The sequence below is a fragment of the Martes martes genome (assembly GCF_963455335.1).
Source record: "Martes martes genome assembly, chromosome: 6".
NCBI lineage: Eukaryota > Metazoa > Chordata > Mammalia > Carnivora > Mustelidae > Martes > Martes martes.
In genome coordinates, this window is record NC_137893.1 from 30,491,057 (window position 1) to 30,509,574 (window position 18,518).

The following is an 18,518-nucleotide window of genomic DNA, read 5'->3' on the forward strand; positions in this document are numbered from 1 at the left end:
TTTAAATTAATCCAGGAAGAGCCATTAAGATCTCATCTTTTCTTTACAACATTCATTTAAGGTAAATAACATGTGGCTACTGCGATTTTCATCCCCCAAGACAGAGGGTAAGCAGTGTGGGTGCTAGTGTCTTCTTTGTCCAGGATTCAGTAAATGGGTCTCCTCCCTTGAATAAGCTTTAAAATTTTTCTGTTTGGTAAATGTCCAAGAACAGATTAGAGAGGAGAGTATTCCTCTGCCTAATTCACAAAATCCGTATGTGACAGTATATTAAACATAACTTTTTAAACCCAATGATCTATATAGAACATAAATTACATAAATCCTACTATTAAATATAGAAATATTTGTTTTTTTTATTAGTCAAGAAGAGTTACCACTAGTGTTATGAGGTTCATAATTACCTGCAAAAAACTAAAATTCATCAATAGTTCTTGAGTATGTACTGTGCACCAGACCGCTTAAGCAAGCAGTATAGTGTAATAAATGTTGAAATAGAAAATATGGGCACAAGAGATGCCAGAGAAGCTTATGAAAGGGAAATATTAGTAGGGCATTTTAGTTTAAGAAAAGCCTCCTAAACATTTCACCTCAAGACCTGGAGAATGTAGAGGAGTGTGTGTGTGTTTGTGTGTGTGTATTTTCTTTTAACATAATAAAAATGGAATCATACTTTATGTATACATTTGTGTGTATCTTTGCATAAAATGCATAATATTTGGGGCTTTTTCACTTAATATCAGTATGCATAGATCTACATTATTGCTTTCTAAGAAAACTTCATGAATGTCTATTTGTGTGTTCAGGCCTTTTTTCGAATTCTGAAAGTGAGACTGCTGAACCTAGGATTTGTGCATTTTAAATTTTGAAAGATGCTGCCAAATTACCTCCAAAATGACAACACTAGTTATATAATAACTCTATTAAAAGTTTAGGTTATGCAACTTGATGATATAAACACCAAATACAAGAAGAGACAATTCCTACAAGGGGAAAATACACAGTTGCAAAAAAAAAAAAAAAAAGATATTAATCATCATTAACAAATAAATACTAATCAAGATGCAGAACTGTGTCTCCATGATGAATTAGTGAAGGTAATGAAAATACCCCAGGGAGGCAAAACTACAGTGTAACTTCAGCTCCCAACCATTGCTGTTAGTGTAATGAAACCATTGTGGCTAGTGCTGTGCTTAAAAGAAATCTGGATAGTTTGGTGAAAACAGTTTAGTTTAACTGAAGAGAGAATGGCTGCTGGAGTCCTGAGGTCCTGGATACTTGGCAGATTTAGCCTTTTTTTTTAATTTCTCAAGGTGCAATACCAGAATCACTTGGGGAGCAGTTTCCTACTATACACGCTGGTAGCTGTTTTGGTAAGAGTCATTCAGACAGGTGTTAGGTGATGACTCATTGCGGTTTTGATTTGCCGTTCTGTGGTGAGTGATGTTGAGCACGTTTGCTTGTACAGTGGGCCAGGGTGCACAGAAGCCTGCTGCTGGCCTGTGGCATGGATGCTTCCTGGGGCTGCGGGAATTGCCGTGGGCTGCCAGACCAGTGGGTGCTGGGGTGTACCAGGGGCCTAGGTTTGCAGGAGCCAGCAGGGAGTACCTAAAGGCCTTGGGAGTTGGCCTGGTGCTGGAGAAGGAGGGCCTGTGATGAAAAGGGACATCTGTTTACTTTCTTTCTCCAATGGGGGAAGGTATCTGTCTCTGCCCTGGGCTGCCTGGGCTTAAAGGTGGGGTGATAGGGGATGACGTGAATCCATCTTTCCTCCTCTCCTTAGTACACATTTTCTTATTTCTGCACTTCACCCACATGCTGATATCCTTCACCTGGAATCTTTAGCTCTTGTGAAGTTATTTTCATGCACAGATAGTTGTTCAAATTGATGTTTCTGAGAGAGGGGACAAACACTACAAGTTCCGATGCTGCCATTTTGCTGATATCACACTCAGTTTTTCTTTTTCAGTTGGGTCTCGGGTAGGCTTACAGTGAGGTTTTATGCTTCATCACAGATACTGTATTTGCTTGGGGCATATTTGTTTTTCTCCTTTAACACTTTTCTAAGCCTCTACTTTAGTGTTTGTGGATTTCTGTCTAAGGCACTTCAAAGCTAGTAACAAGTAACTGTTGTTTGGTCTTTTTTGTTCTGTTCTGTTTTGTTTTGGTGTTCTAACTTTGTAAGATTATAGGAAATGGAGGAAAAATGCAGAAAAATGTATAATTTCATTTGGATCTGCTCCATAGTCATATTGACTCTGTGTATGTCGTTTTTACCTTGAGTGGGCAGAGGCAGCATCAGTTGGTTCAACAGGGTCAGCTGCCCACTCATTGACCATTTCATTTTGTAACATGTAAGAAAGAGTTTGAGCCACATTTCATTTCTTCTTTGCTGTGTTTCTCCTTATCATATAAGCTTCTAAACTTCTTGCCTTTATCTTTGTATTCCTAAACACAGATACCTGTCTGCAGACATTGAGTTATTCACAGACTTCCACAGAGAAGCTCTCCCTTGGATAACCATAAGTTGTGATTAAATAGAACACATGTCCTGCCTTTGTTCTTTTTCTAAATAATATAGAAAGGATTTAAATGACAGAAGTAGGTATACAATAGGGACAGGTAATTTTCTTAATTACAGTAGTTTTCAGCAGCTAAGGTTTTGCCATAATTTGTTGATGTTAGAATCCTTTCTTCATTTGTCTCTCTTGTCCAGTGGTAGACCGCAAACAAACTTTTGATTAATTGTTCTTGAATTGGCAAAATCTCTAAGTAGGGAATGTGTAGTATTAGTTCGAAGAGTTAAAATTGGTAATTTGAATTACTTCAGAATTACTACAGAATACTTTTTTTTGTTCATCGCATTTGAGGTTTTAGTAGTTTGGCGTTGCAATTTATGACATTTTAAAGTGTTTTAGTAAGAAATTGATCTTCAAATTGAGCCTTGCACATGTGGCAGGAAAGAGAAAGAAGAAAAAAAAAAAAAAACTATAGCTAACCAAGGAAACCTGTACTCTATGAGTCATACCCCAACTGTACAGAATAAAACTTACCACAGGACAAGTTTCTACCACAAATTATTCACATGTCAAAAATCTGTCTTTATGAGTAAACTGAAGAGGAATCATTGCAAATTGTTTCAGACCCTTGTTCTATGAGGCTTTAATGGAATGAAATACTGTGGTATTATGGAAAAACACTTATTTTTTATTTTTATTTTTATTTATGTTCAGTTAGCCACTGTATAGTACATCATTAGTTTGTTTTTTTTTTTTTTTTAAGATATTTTCTATTTATTTGACAGAGAGAGAGGTCACAAGTAGGCAGAGAGGCAGGCAGGGAGAGAGGGGGGAAACAGGCTCCCTGCTGAGCAGAGAGCCCGATGCGGGGCTCGATCCTAGGACCCTGGGATCATGACCTGAGCCGAAAGCAGAGGCTTTAACCCACTGAGCCACCCAGGTGCCCCTATCATTAGTTTTTGATGTAGTGCTCAGTGATTCATTAATTGCATATAACACCCATGCTCATCATAACACATGCCTTCCTCTATACCCATCACCTGGCTACGCCATCCCCCCACTGTCCTCCCCTCTGAAACCCCGTTTGTTTCTTGGAGTTCATAGCCTCTCATGATTCATCTCCCTCTCTGATTTCTCCCCCTTCAGTTTTCCCTCCTTTCACCTGTGGTGTTTCGCACTATTCTTATGTTCCATATATGAGTGAAGCCATATGATAGTTTTCTTTCTCTGCTTGATTTATTTCACTTAGCATAATACCCTCCAATTCCATCCATGTCGATGCAAATAGTGGATATTCATCCTTTCTGAGGGCTGAATAATATTCCATTGTATATATGGACCACATTTTCTTTATCCATTCATCTGTTGAAGGGCATCTCCAGAGTATGGCTATTGTGGACATTGCTGCTATGAACACTGAGGTGCATGTACCCCTTCTTTTCACTACATCTGTATGTTTGGGATAAATACATACTGGTATACTTGCTGGGTCATAAGGTAGCTTTATTTTTTTAACATCTTAAAGAACCTCCATACTGTTTTCCAGAGTGGCTGTACTAGCTTGCATTGCCACCAACAGTGTAAGAGGGTTCCCCTTTCTCCATATCCTCCCCAACATTTGTTGTTTCCTGTTTTGTTGATTTTTGCCATTCTAATTGGTATAAAGTGGTATCTCGTTTTGGTTTTGATTTTTATTTCCCTGAAGGCTAGTGATGTTGAACATTTTTTCATGTGTCTGTTAACCATTTGTATGTCTTCTTTGAAGAAGTGTCTGTTCATGTCTTCTGCCCATTTTTTGACTGGATTATTGTTTTTTGAGTGTTGAGTTTGAGAAATTCTTCATAGATCTTGGATACCAGCCCTTTATCTGTAATGACATTTGCAAATACCTTCTCCCATTCTGTGGATTGCCTCTTAGTTTTGTTGACTGTTTCCTTTGCTGTACAGAAGCTTTTTATCTTGATGAAGTCCCAAAAGTTCATTTTTGCTTTTGTTTCCTTTGCCTTTGGAGACGTGTCTTGAAAGAAGTTGCTGTGGCTAATGTTGAAGAGGTTACTTCTTATGTTCTCTTCTATGATTTTGATGAATTCCTCTCTCACATTGAAGTCTTTCATCAATTTTCAGTTTATCTTTGTGTATGGTATAAGAGAACAGTCCAGTTTCATTCTTCTGTAGGTAGTGGTCCAATATTCTCAGCACCAGTTATTGAAGAGACTGTCTTCTTTCCATTGGATATTTTTTCCTAATTTGTCAAATACTAGTTGACCATAGAGTTGAGGGTCCATTTCTGGAGTCTCTTTTCTGTTCCTTTGGTCTATGTGTCTGTTTTTGTGCCAATACCATCCTATCTTGGTGATCACAGCTTTGTAATATAGCTTGGTTTTAGGCAACATGATGCCTGCAGCTTTGTTTTTCTTTTTCAACATTTCCTTGGTGATTTGGCGTCTTTTCTGGTTCCATACAAATTTTAGGATTATTTATTCCAGGTCCTTAAAAAATGCCAGTGGTATTTAAATAAGGATGGCATCGAAGGTGTAGATTGCTCTGGGCAGAGTAGACATTTTAACAATGTTTATTCTTCCAATCCATCAGCATGGACTGCTTTTCCATCTTTTTGTGTCTTCCTCAATTTCTTTCATAAGTGTTCTGTAGTTTCTGGACAATAGATCCTTTACCTCTTTGGTTAGGTTTATTCCTAGGTATCTTACGATTTTTGGTGCTATTGTAAATGGAATCTATTCCTTAATTTCTCCTTCTAGTTACATTGTTAGTATATAGAAAAACAACTGATTTCTGTGCATTGATTTTGTATCCTGCCACATTGCTGAATTGCTCTATGAGTTCTAGTATTTTGGGGGTGGTCTTTTTGGTTTTCCACATAAAAGTATCATGTCATCTGTGAAGAGAGAAAGCTTGATTTCTTCTTTGCAAATCTGAATGCCTTTTATTTCTTTTTGTAGTCTGATTGCTGAAGCTAGGTCTTCCAGTTCTGTGTTGAACAATAGTGGTAAGAGTGGGCATCCCTGTCATGTTCCTAACCTTAAGGAAAAACCTCTCAGCTTTACCCCATTGAGAATGATATTCACTGTGGGCTTTTCATAGATGGTTTTTATAATATTGAGGAATGTTCCCTTTATCCCTACACTCTGAAGAGTTTTAAACAGAAAACAATGTTGTATTTTGTCAAATGCTTTTGCTGAATCAATTGAGAGGATCATATGGTTCTTATCTTTTATTAATGTGCTCTATCATGTTGATTGATTTTGAATGTTGAATCACCTTTGCATCCCAGGAGTAAGTCCCACTTGGTCATGGTGAATAATCCTTCTAATGTACTGTTGGAGTCTTGGCCAGGATCTTGTTGAATATTTTGGCATGCATGTTCATCCAGGATATTGGTCTATAATTCTCCTTTTTGATGTGGTCTTTGCCTGGCTTTGAAATCAGGGTACTGTTGGCTTCATAGAACAAGTTTGGAAGTTTTCCTTCTGTTTCTAATTTTTGAAAGAGCTTCAGTAGAATAGGTATGATTTCTTCTTTAAATGTTTGGTAGAATTCCCCTGGGAAGCCATCTGGCCCTGGACTCTTGTTTTTTGGGAGGTTTTTGATTACTGCTTCAATTTCATTACTGGTTATTGGTCCATTCAGATTGTCTATTTCTTCCTATTTCAATCTGGGTAGTTTATAAATTTCCAGGAAGGCATCCATATCTTCTAGATTGCTTAATTTGTTGACATAGAGTTGCTGGTAATAATTTTTAATAAATTTTTTCTATTTCCTTGGTGTTAGTCATGAACTCTCCCCTTTCATTTATGATTTTATTAATTTGGGTCCTTTCTCTTTTCTTTTTGGGTAAGTCTGTCCATAGGTTTATCGATCTTATTAATTCTTTCAAAGAACTAGCTTCTAGTTTCGTTGATCTGTTCTACTGTTTTTCTGATTTCTATTTCATTCATCTGTGCTCTAATCTTTATTATATCTCTTTGCCTGCTTGGTTTAGGTTTTATTTGCTGTTCTTTTTCCAGTTCCTTTAGGTGTAAGATTAGCTTGTGCATTTGGGATTTTTCTAATTATATGAGAGAGGATTGGATGTCTGTGTATTTCCCTCTTAGGACCACCTTTGCAGTATCCCATAGGTTTTGGACCAATGTGTTTTCATTCTCACTAGTTTCCATGAATTTGTTTAAGTTCTTCTTTAATTTCCTGCTTGACCTATTCATTTTTTAGCAGAATGTTCTTTAACTTCCAAGTGTTTACATTCCTTCCAATTTTTTTCTTGTGATTGAGTTCCAGTTTCAAAGCATTGTGGTCTGATAACAACCAGGGAATAATCTCAGTCTTTTGGTAGCAATTGAGACCTGATTTGAGACCCAGTATGTGGTCTGTTCTGTGTGTACTCAAGAAGAATGAGTATTCTGTTGTCTTAGAGTGGAATGCTCTGTATATTTCTGCGAAGTCCATCTGGTCCAATGTGTCATTCAAAGCTTTTGTTTCTTTGTTAATCTTCTGCTTAGATGATCTGTCCATTGCTGGGAGTGGAGAGTTAAGATCTCCTGCCATTAATGTATTATTGTCAATATGATTATTTTGGTTAACTGCTGGTTTATGTTGGCTGCTCCCATGTTGGTGGCATAGATATTTACAATTGTTAGATTTTCTTGTTGGATAGACCCTTTAAGTATGATATAGTTGGACAAGCATTTAGAGATTAGAGCAAGATCTTTATGACTTGTATGCACAATATAAACAATTTCTGTATTTTTCTATATTATGTGTAATTAGTTATGTTTTAGGGTAACCAGGCACTGTATCCTTCTAGGCTTATTTTGATGAGGGTAGACTTCAGCATTTATGTCCTGAGATTGTTAGAAAGTGTTTTAAAGTGTTTTAAGTGTTTTAAAGTGTTTTCAACAAAAAGAACTACAAAGAGAATTATACTACAGCTGTAAACATGTATAGTCTAACAGGTATTTTAAATGTTTCTTCTTTATTCGCAGCACTCTATGCTCTGTTCCTTCAAAAGTTTTCTAATTTCTTGTTGAATTACCCTTTGTAAATGTTTATTAGTAAATGTTACCTATGAAATATTAACTGAAAATTGTGTGAGAATTTTTCTGCTAACATGAGAATACCAAGATACATTTTAGATTACATTCTTTATGCTTTAGCTTGATCATATCTTTACTTTCAACAAAGAATATGAGGTAAGAATACCTCTCTCCTTGAAGATTTTCCAAATAATTTTTATATTTCTATTTTATAATTAAAAGCTGTGGTCCTTGACATAAATAAATAAAACTAGATACTTCAAAAGACACTGTGCTTTACATGTGTAAGCAGGTACTCAGGCATGTGAATTGATGGAAGAGGAAGGAACATAAAAATGTAGAAAAGGAAATAGTTGGAACTAACTGATTTGTTGTAGTGTCCCCAGGGCAGGTATAATTTGCAAGCTGTCAGATTCCATTATGGGGGCTGTTGCCATCAATCAGAGCTGACATTTGTATAGCAGGGGTTAGTATAACTAATTATATGTATGTTTATTGAATCTAAACCGTGTGACATTTTAGCTTTATTCTTTAAATTAAAACATTCATGTAATCTATAAACTTGTTGGTTGAGTGGGTATGTGATTATGTATTTTAAAAAGGAAGATAGAATTCCTAAATCCTACAAACGGTTGCCTGGTCTAAATCTATAACATTAGAATGTGATTTGTAACAATTACAGAATGACTGTTTTCATCAGAGAAGATGTATTAACGAAGCATTCTTAAATATTGCTCTTTAGTTTAACTAAAAGATCACTTCCATTTTCAACTAAGTGTACCATATTCATTAATTGTAAGACATATTTTAAAAATTTACTTGATAGTGGAAACAGCCATAAAACAAGTAACAAAATGACAATAAATACATATCTATCAATAATTACTTTGAATGTAAATGGACTGAATGCTCTAATCAAAAGCCATAGGGTGCATTGATAAATAAGACCCATTTATTGCTGCCTACAAGAGACTCATTTCACACTGAAAGACACTTGCAGATTGAAAGTAAGAGGATGGAGAAACATTTATCATGCAAATGGATGTTGAAAGAAAGCTGGAATAGCAATACTTATATTGGACAAAAGAGACTTTAAAACAAGACTGTAACAAAAGACAAAGAAGGACACTGTATAAGAATAAAAGGGACAGTCCAACAAGAGGGTATAACAATTGTAAATATTTATACACCCAAAATGGGAGCACCCAAATACATAAAACAATTAATAACAAGAATGAAGTAATCGATAGTAGTACATAATGGTAGAGGATTTTATCATCCCACTTGCATCAATGGACAGATCATCCAAGCAGAAAATGAACGAGGAAATAGTGGCTTTGAAAGGCACGCTAGACCGGATGAACGTAACATACATATTCAGAACATTCCATCCTAAAACAGCATTATATACATTCTTTTCAAGTGCACATGGAACATTCTCCAAAATAGATCACATATTAAGCCACAAAACAAGTCTCACCAAATTCAGAAAAATCAAAGTCGTACTATGCATATTTTCAGACCACAACAGTATGTAAATAGAAATCAACCACAAGAAAAAATCAGGAAAAGAGAACAAATATGTGAAAGTTAAATAATATGCTACTAAATAATGAATAGGTCAACCAAGAAATCAAAGAAGAAATCAAAAATCACTTGGAAACAAATGAAAATAGTGGTCCAAAATCTTTGAAACGCAGCAAAAGTGGTTCATAGCAATACATGCCTACCTCAAGAAGAAAGAAAAATCTCAAATAAACAACCTAACATTACACATAACAGAGCTAGAAAAAGAAAAACAAACCCAAACCCAGCAAAAGGAAATAAATAATAAAGATTAGAGCAGAAATAAATGATGTAGAAACTGAAAAAACAACAGAATAGGTCAAAGAAACAGGAACTGGTTCTTCGAAAAGATCAGCAAATTTGATAAACCTCTAGCCAGACTCATTGGAAAAAAAAAAAAAGAGAGAGAAAATCCAAATAAAATCACTAAAGAAAGAGAAGGAATAACAACCAGCACCACAAAATACAAACAATTGTAAAAGAATATTATGAAAACCTATATTCCAATAAATTGGACAACTTAGAAGAAATTAATAAATTCCTAGAAGCATATAATTTACCAAAACTAAAGCAGGAAGAAAGAACATTTGAACAGACTAATTACCAATAATGAAATTGAATCAGTAATCAAAAAACTCCTAACAAAAAAAAGTCTTGGACCAGACAGCTTCACAAGCAAATTCGATAAAACATTTAAAGAGTTATATACATATTCTTCTCAAACTATTCAAAACAACGAAGTGGAAGAAAAACTTCTAAATTTATTCTCTGAGGCCAGTATCACCTTGATACCAAAACCAGATGAAGGCACCACCAAAACAAAACAAAACAAAACAAAAAACAACAACAACAAAAAACACTATAGGCCAGTATTTCTGAATACAGTTGCAAAAATCCTCAACAAAATATTAGCAAACTGAATAACAATATATTTTAAAAAATCATACACATGATCAATTGGGACATAGACCTGGTGTGAAAGGTGGTTCAGTATTCTCAAAACAATCAATGTGATATGTCACATCCATAAGGGATAGGATAAAAACCATATGATCATTTCAATAGATGCAGCAAAACTATTTGACAATGTGCAACATCCATTCATGATAAAAATCCTCTGCAAAATAGGTCTAAAGGGAACATACTTCAACATAATAAAGGCCTTATATGGAAAACTCACAGCCAGTATCATATTCAGTGGTGAAAAACTGAGAGTGTTTCCGCTAGGGTCAAGAACAAGAGAAGGATGTCCAGTCTCAGCCCTTCTATTCAAAATAGTACTAGAGGTCTTAGCCACAGCAATTAGACAACATAAGGAATGAAGACATCCAGACTGATAAAGAAGGAGTAAAACGATCACTATTTGTAGTTGACATGATACTGTATAGAGAGAAGACTACTAAAAACTTACTGGAACTGATAAGTAAATTCAATAAAGTTGCAGGATGCAAAATGAATGTACAGAAATCTTTTGCATTTCTACATGCTAAAAATGAAGCAGTAGAAAGTAAAATTTAAAAATAATCCTATTTATAATTACATCAAAAACAATAAAATACTTAGGAATAAACTTAACCCAGGAGGTGAAAGACCTGCACTCTGAAAACTATGAGACACTGATGATGGGCATTCTAGATGATGCAAAGAAATAGAAAAGACACTCCATGGTCATGGGTTGGAAGAAAAAATATTGTTAAAATGTCTCTACTGCCCAAAGCAATGTACACATTCAATGCAATCCCTATCAAAATTCCAACAGTATTTTTTACAGAACTAGAATGAACAATCTAAAATTTGTATGGAACCACAAAAGACCCTGAATAGCCAAAGTAGTCTTGAAAAAAGAACAAAACTGGAGGTATCCCTATTCCAGATTTCAAGTAATCTTACAAAGTAGTAGTAATTAAAATAGTATGGTACTGGCATAAGAAGGCACATGGATGAATGGAGCAGAATAGAAAACCCAGAAGTAAACCCACAATTATATGATCAATTAATATTCAACAAAGGAGGCAAGAATTTACAGTGGGAAAAAGTCTTTTCAACAAATTGTGTTGGGAAAACTGGACAGCTACATTCAAAAGAATGAAACTGGAGCACTCTCTTTCACCATACACAAAAATAAATTAAAAATGGATTAAAGACCTAAATATGATACCTGAAACTGTAAAAACGCTTGAAGAGAGCACAGGCAATAATTTCTGACATTGGCCATAGCAAAATTTTTCTGGATATGTCTCCTAAGGAAGGGAAATAAAAGTAAAAATAAATGAACTATTGGGATTATATCAAAATAAATAGTACTGCATGGCAAAGGAAACAACAAAACTAAAAGGTATCCCACCTAATGGGAGATGATATTTGCAAATGACATAACTGATAAGGGGTTAGTATCCAAAATATATTAAAAAAATACAACTCAACATCCAGAAAACAAATAATCCAATTTAGAAATGGGCAGAAGACATGAGCAGACATTTCTTCAAAGAAGACATATAGATGGCCAACAGACACATGAAAGAATGCTCAGCATCACTCATCGTCAGGGATGTGCAAATCACAACCACAATGAGGTATCAACTCACACCTGTCAGAATAGCTAGAATCAAGAAGCAAGTGTTGAAGAGGATGTTGACAAAGTAACCCTTGTGCACTGTTGGTGGGATTGAAAATTGGTGCAGCCACTGTGGGAAACAGTATGGAGGTTTCCCAAAACGTTCCTCAAAAAATTAAAAATATAACTAACCTATTATCCCTTAATCAGGCTATTGGGTATTTATCCCCAAAATACCAAAACACTACTTCAAAGCAATACATGCACCCCTATGTTTAGTGTGGCATCATTTACAAAGCCAAACTATGGAAGCAACCCAAGTGTCTATCAATAAATTAATGGATAAAGAGGAAGTGGTATACATAATGGAATATATTCAGTCTTAAAAAACAATGAAATCTTACCATTTGCAACATGAATAGAGCTAGAGAGTATAATGTTAGTGAAGTAAGTCAGAGATATACAAATACCATGTGCTCTCATTCATCTGTGGAATTTGAAAAACAAAAAGCAAAGGAAAAAAAAAAAAAAAGGACAGAGAAACAAACCAAGAAACAGACTGTTAACTACAGAGAACAAACTGATGATTACTAGAGGGGACCTGGGTGGAAGAATGGATGAATAGGTGATGGGGATTAAAGAGTACACTTATCATGAAGAAAAGAAAAATTTCCTTGATAGTGGGATTTTTGGGTTTTTTTGGTTTTTTTTTTAGCCTTCTTACTGACGCTTACAGTGATGGTGTAGCTTATAATAATGGTTCCTGAGATTTGATGAAATAATAGTAATACAATTATTAATCTATGGGATTTTAATGACTATATTTTGGTACTTTAGCATTGTTTTTTTAAAAAGTCATTTATGTAATAGTTTAAACATTTTCCCCTATTTTTTATAGTCTATAAAATTTCAAAATCAACTAAATTTTATAAAGGCAAGAAAATATGCTTTTATTTTTAAAATTTCTTGTATTTATTTAATATTTTATTTTTATTGCTACAAAATTGGTTTATAACATGTTACTTTCAGGTGTGCAACATAATAATTTATTCTTTGTATACACAACGAAGTGATCACCACAGTGAGTTTGTTTATCGTTCATCACCATATACTGCACCTTCACCCGTTTTACCCACCCCCAACCTCTTCCCTCTGATAACCACTAATCTGTTCTCTGTATCAGTAAGTTGTGTTTGGTCTTGTTTGTTCATTTGTTTCGTTTTTTAGATTCCACATATAAGTGAAATCATTAGAGTACTTGTTGTTCTCTAATTTTATTTTACTTAGCATAATATCCTCAGGGTCTATACATATTATTGCAAATAGTTAAGTTTCCTTCTGTATTTTGTGACTGTTATTCCATTGTGTGTGTACATCTTTCTCCATTCATCCATTGATGAACACTTAGGTTGCTTCCATATCTTGGCTGTCGTAAATAATTTGAAATCAGGGACTATGATGCCTCCCACTTAGTAGTACTTCTTTCTCAAGATTGCTTTGTCTATTCCGGGTCTTCTATGGTTTCATACATATTTTGTATGTATAAAACAAAATATTCTAGTTCTGTGAAAAATGCTGTTAGGATTTTGATATGGATTACATTGAATCTGTAGATTTTTTTTAAAGATTTTATTTATTTATTTGACAGAGAGAGAGAGAGAGATCATAAGTAGGCAGAGAGGCAGGCAGAGAGAGAGGGGAAAGCAGGCTCCCTGCCAAGCAGAGAGCCAGATGGAGGCCTCGATCTCAGGACCCTGAGATCATGACCTGGGCTGAAGGCAGAGGCTTAACCCACTGAGCCACGCAGGTTCCCTGAATCTATAGATTTTTTAACAATACTAATTCTTCCAATCCATGAACACAGAAAATCTTACTAATTATTAGGGTCTCCATCAATTTCTTTCATCAGTGTCTTATAGTTTTCAGTATGTAGATTTTTCAGCTCCTTGGTTAAATTTATTCCCAGGCATTTTATTCATTTTGATGCAATTGTAAATGGGATTGTTTTCTTCATTTCTATTATAGTTTGTTATTAATTTATAGAAATAAAATAGATACCTTTCTCTTCATTTGGTATCTTGTAACTTTACTGAATTGATTTATTAGTTTTTTTTGGGTTTTTTTGTGTGTGTGTTTTTTTTTTGGTGGAGTCCTTAGAGTTTTCTATATATAGTATCATGTCTTCTGATGCTGATATAGTGACAGTTTCACTACTCCCTTTCCAATTTGGATACCATAGAAATAGAGAGGATCATAAGAGACTACTATGAACAATTATATATCAGCAAATTGGACAACCTAGAAAAAATGGATAAATTCCTAGAAACATACAATCTACTGACTCATGGAGAAAGAGAAAATAAAAATAGACCAATACATCATATTAATAGAATGAAAGAGAAAAATCATACCATAATCTTATTAGATGCAGAAAAAAATTTTTGACAAAATTCAGTGTCTTCACATTCCCTCAAGTTCTTTGCAGCATTATCAACAGTAGCCAAGACATGGGAACAACCCAAGTGTCCCCCAGTGGATGAATGGATAAGGAAAAGGTAGAGTATATGTACAATGGAATATTGATCAGCCATAGAAAGGAAGGAAACTCAAACTTTCGACATGGATGGACATTGAGGACATTATGCTAAGTGAAATAAGACAGAGAATGACCAGTACTGTGTGTTCTAACTTAAATGTGGAATATAAAAAAGATGAACTTAAATAGTAGAGTGGTGGTTGCCAAGGGCTGAAGGTTCAGGAAATGAGGAAATACTGGTCAAGGGATATAAACTGTAAGATGAATATGTTCTCAGGATCTAATGTACAGCATGCTAATTGTAATTTGCAATGCTGTATTATGTATTAATAGAATAAACCTTAAATGTTATCACACACAGGTGATACACACACACACATATACAGGTAGTTGTGTGAGGGGATGGGAGGGTTAATTGACCTTTTTATAGTAATCATTTTAAATTATATACCTGTATCAGATCATCATGTGCACCTTAAGTTTACATTTGTTGCATCTCAATATTTCAATAAAGCTGGAAAATAAAAGGAAGGAGAGATAAAGTGACTTCCCATAGGTTTTAGTGTTTTAAAAGGTGAAATAATAATATAAATATTAATATTAATGTTTAAGTGAAGTACCAGATGAATTGGTTCTGCCAGGTCTCAGGTCATTTGGTATTTCTATCAAATGGATAAGCATTTTAAAACTAAACACCAAATTTTTGACACAATCATTGTATATAACATCGCTACTCTGCCATTTTCCCAGTGGACAAGATAAAATTGGAACAGTTTCAAGTAATGATTTTTGTGTTTCTGAGGGAATAAGTACATGTATTGAGAGAAATTTAAGTTGACAGTAAAAATGTTGACGGTTAACCCATGCCCCAATATAAGAGCAGATGGAAATGTCTTGCATGAGTTCCAATTCATTAAGCAAATGTGACACTTCATGTTCTAGACATTTTAAGTTCAGGGAATTGAAGTGATGAAATAGTAATATAAATGAAGCCTCTTCTCACTGTGCTGAAAGTAAAGTATAATAAAATGCTAAAATGGATTTTTAAGGTTTCCTCGGTATAGCTTTCTGATATCTGAAAAATTTGATTTACAATTTGTTGCCACATTATCATCGCTGAAAGTTAATTATAAGACAGTATAAGCATCATATTCTAAGTTCATGGTGAGGTAGGTAGCCAAGCTTTATTATTTAAAAGTGTACCCTGTGTCATTCCTAACATTCATGACTTAATAAGCTTACTTATTTAAATCTTGATATTAAATATACAGTGTATGAGAATTATTGTTTTGAAAGCAGATAGGCTTGTCTTCCAGGATTTTGAATGAAAAGGGTTGTTAATAAGTAATCACTAACATTTTGGATTATTCTAAATTTGTCATTACTCAAAGTAGAAGTTCAATTTAAATTTGTTCCAAGAGATTTTAATTCACAGTGAATGTTTTTACCCATTTTAGATCTCAAAATTTATTATACACCTGTTTATACTTAATTCCAGCAGCATATCTTTTCTGTAAAATTTGTTGTGATCTCAACATTGCCATTCAGCTTTAGCAACTTTGAACTAAGTAACTTTGGATTTATAGTATTTCTTATCTTAGATATGAATTCCTTAATCTGATTCACTATAGTTTGTTAATTTCTCTTCAAGGACAGCTTCTAAATTTTGTCATTGTTACAGTTCATTTCATAATGATAGCAGTGGTATCTCTAATAATGCAACAGGTCATATTGGCATATTATATTTTGGATTTGTTAAGGAGTTTATATATAACTTGTACCAATCTAAAAAATAAAAATAAAAAAAAATCAAGGTAATTATTATCCCCATAGGTGACTTAACCAGATGTGAAACAACAAAAATGTTGAGAGAACACTCTGACCCTCATCTCAGTGAACCCCTTCAAAGCACAGTTCAATTGTGATTATCATCGGTCTCTAATCCTGATCTACTGGCCATGAGAAACTGTAGTTTTGATTTATCTAGTATTCTTTGAATTATCCACATATTGGCTTGTTTCCTAATGTAATATTACTATAGTAGAAGGTATTATTAAACTTGTCATCTTTTTCTCTGCAACAGGATGATTTGAGAGGAGACAAACAATTTTTTTTAATTTTTTTATTTTAATAAACGTATAATGTATTTTTATCCCCAGGGGTACAGGTCTGTGAATCGTCAGGTTTACACATTTCACAGCACTCATCATAGCCCATACCCTCCCCAATGTCCATTTCCCCACCACCCTCTCCCATCCCCCCTCCCCCCCACAACCCTCAGTCTGTTTCTTGAGATTGAGTCTTTTATGGTTTGAGGAGACAAACAATTTAATATGTGAAAAGCAAAGAGAATTATCATTACAGTTTCATGTTAAATGGTCTGCTACTGTGAGGCTCACATAAATGCCTCGGGCTTAACCTCCTGCTCTACACACCCTGGAATCTCCAGTGACTCAGTCTTTGGGTTGCAGTTGTGTGCCAGTTAGGCTGTATTACATGTATTAGTTTTTGGTACAAAATAGTGCATATTCTAGTTGATATTAAAGGGCAATTTTTGGCAACTGTGTGTCCATAGTAAAGTTTCTTTCACATTTGGGTAGGTATAAACAAGTGACCATTCCTGGAGTGGATTCTTGGTTTCCTTCTTATTGCCTTTTAACATTTGGTTCACTTCGTTGTCCCTTTTCAGATAAAGGCCATTATCATTGTATGCAGTTTAAAAGATAGAATCGTTTGTTTTTGTTTTGTTTATTTTTTTTTAAGATTTTATTTACTCGAAACAGGGAGGGGCAGAGGGAGAGGGACAAGCCAACTCCCCATGGAGCAGAGCCCAAAGTAGGTTCAATCCCAGGACTCTGGGATTTTGACCTGAGCCAACCAGGCACCCAGAATCATTTGTTTTTTTTACATCATAAGACACTTTTCAAAAAAGCTTTGTATTTTGTACACTTTACTATAATCTTTTGACAGACTATTATCATTGAGTTTTAAATAACTGCTTAATGTCACAACTTACGTGAAGCTAAATGAGATGAAATATTACTCTTGAAATGACAATGTCTACAGTGAATTACATATCATTCTGGGATATTTTAAACACATTTTATTTGATCTGTATAAAGGTTGCCAATCATAATTCTTTTTGAATGACACATTTATAATTTATATAAACTATGTGACTTTTTCTCTTTTTTAATTTATCTTATCTTACAGATGCTTGTGACTACCCCAGAAAAATGGGATGTAGTGACAAGAAAGAGTGTCGGAGATGTAGCTCTTTCCCAAATTGTAAAGCTCCTTATTCTTGATGAAGTTCATTTGCTGCATGAAGATAGAGGACCAGTCTTAGAAAGCATAGTGGCACGTACTTTACGGCAGGTAAGTGGAAGTTATTTTTAAGCTTGTTTTGGAGGGATGTTTTTATGCTTAAATATAGCATTCAAAAATATTAATATATATTATTCATGGGAATAAAGATAATTTTAGTATGGAGAAAACTTTAGGTATTTTATTTTCATATTGAAAGTAATCTTCCTTCCTTACAAGTCTTATTTTATTGAAGTTTCTAAAAATTAACCAAAGTAAATACAAGAAGACTAAACCGTTGTTGCAAAGCCAAGTGTAATATTGCCTAAGAAGTGTTAAAGATATAACAGAACATAGGCAAATATTAGTGATTTCCTCCATTTCTCTCCCTGCCTTCTAACCTCTGAAAAAATCTGAACATGATTTATAAATTTTCTGGTATACTAGATAAAATAAAATATAAATCACCTCGTATGCATAATCTTGATCATTTTTTTTTTTAAAGACATGTGTGCATAGTCTCTAGTTTTGGAGCTTTGTGGCTATTCGTAAATAGTCCAAACAAAGACTGGTCAATTTACCAGTGTATCATGATTATTTTCTGCCAGCCCCTCTTTTCATTAAGTAAAAAGATAAAGTGTCTTAGAATGCCTATGAGTATTAAAAATGACGTTTGTTGTTAGCTTGTACCTATATAGAAGATAAATGAAAACTAATTTTATCATTTCTTTTATACTTCATATGCTAAACAGCTCTGATCCAGGTCTAGGTATGGGAATTTAATATAAAAAATGGAGTGCAAAATTTTAAGAAGTTAATATTACATTTTAAAAGAGTGTGTTTTCATCTGGTAAATCCACCATAAAATTCTAGATGGTTAATAAGTTAGCTATATCAGGGATGCCTGGTTGGTTGAACGTCTGCCTTTGGCTCCGGTCATGTACCCAGGGTCCTGGGATGGAGTCCAGCATCAGGCTCCCTCCCTGCTC

General features: G+C 34.4%; 1 protein-coding gene across 1 annotated transcript in view; it reads left to right on the forward strand.

Moving 5' to 3' along the window:
* Positions 1 to 18,518, forward strand: part of ASCC3 (activating signal cointegrator 1 complex subunit 3) — a 341,793-nt gene that overhangs the window by 116,883 nt on the left and 206,392 nt on the right. The window contains exon 12 of the mRNA XM_080806019.1: positions 17,437 to 17,601. Within this exon, the coding sequence (XP_080662145.1) occupies positions 17,437 to 17,601 (165 nt within the window). The remainder of the gene's footprint in view (positions 1 to 17,436; positions 17,602 to 18,518) is intronic.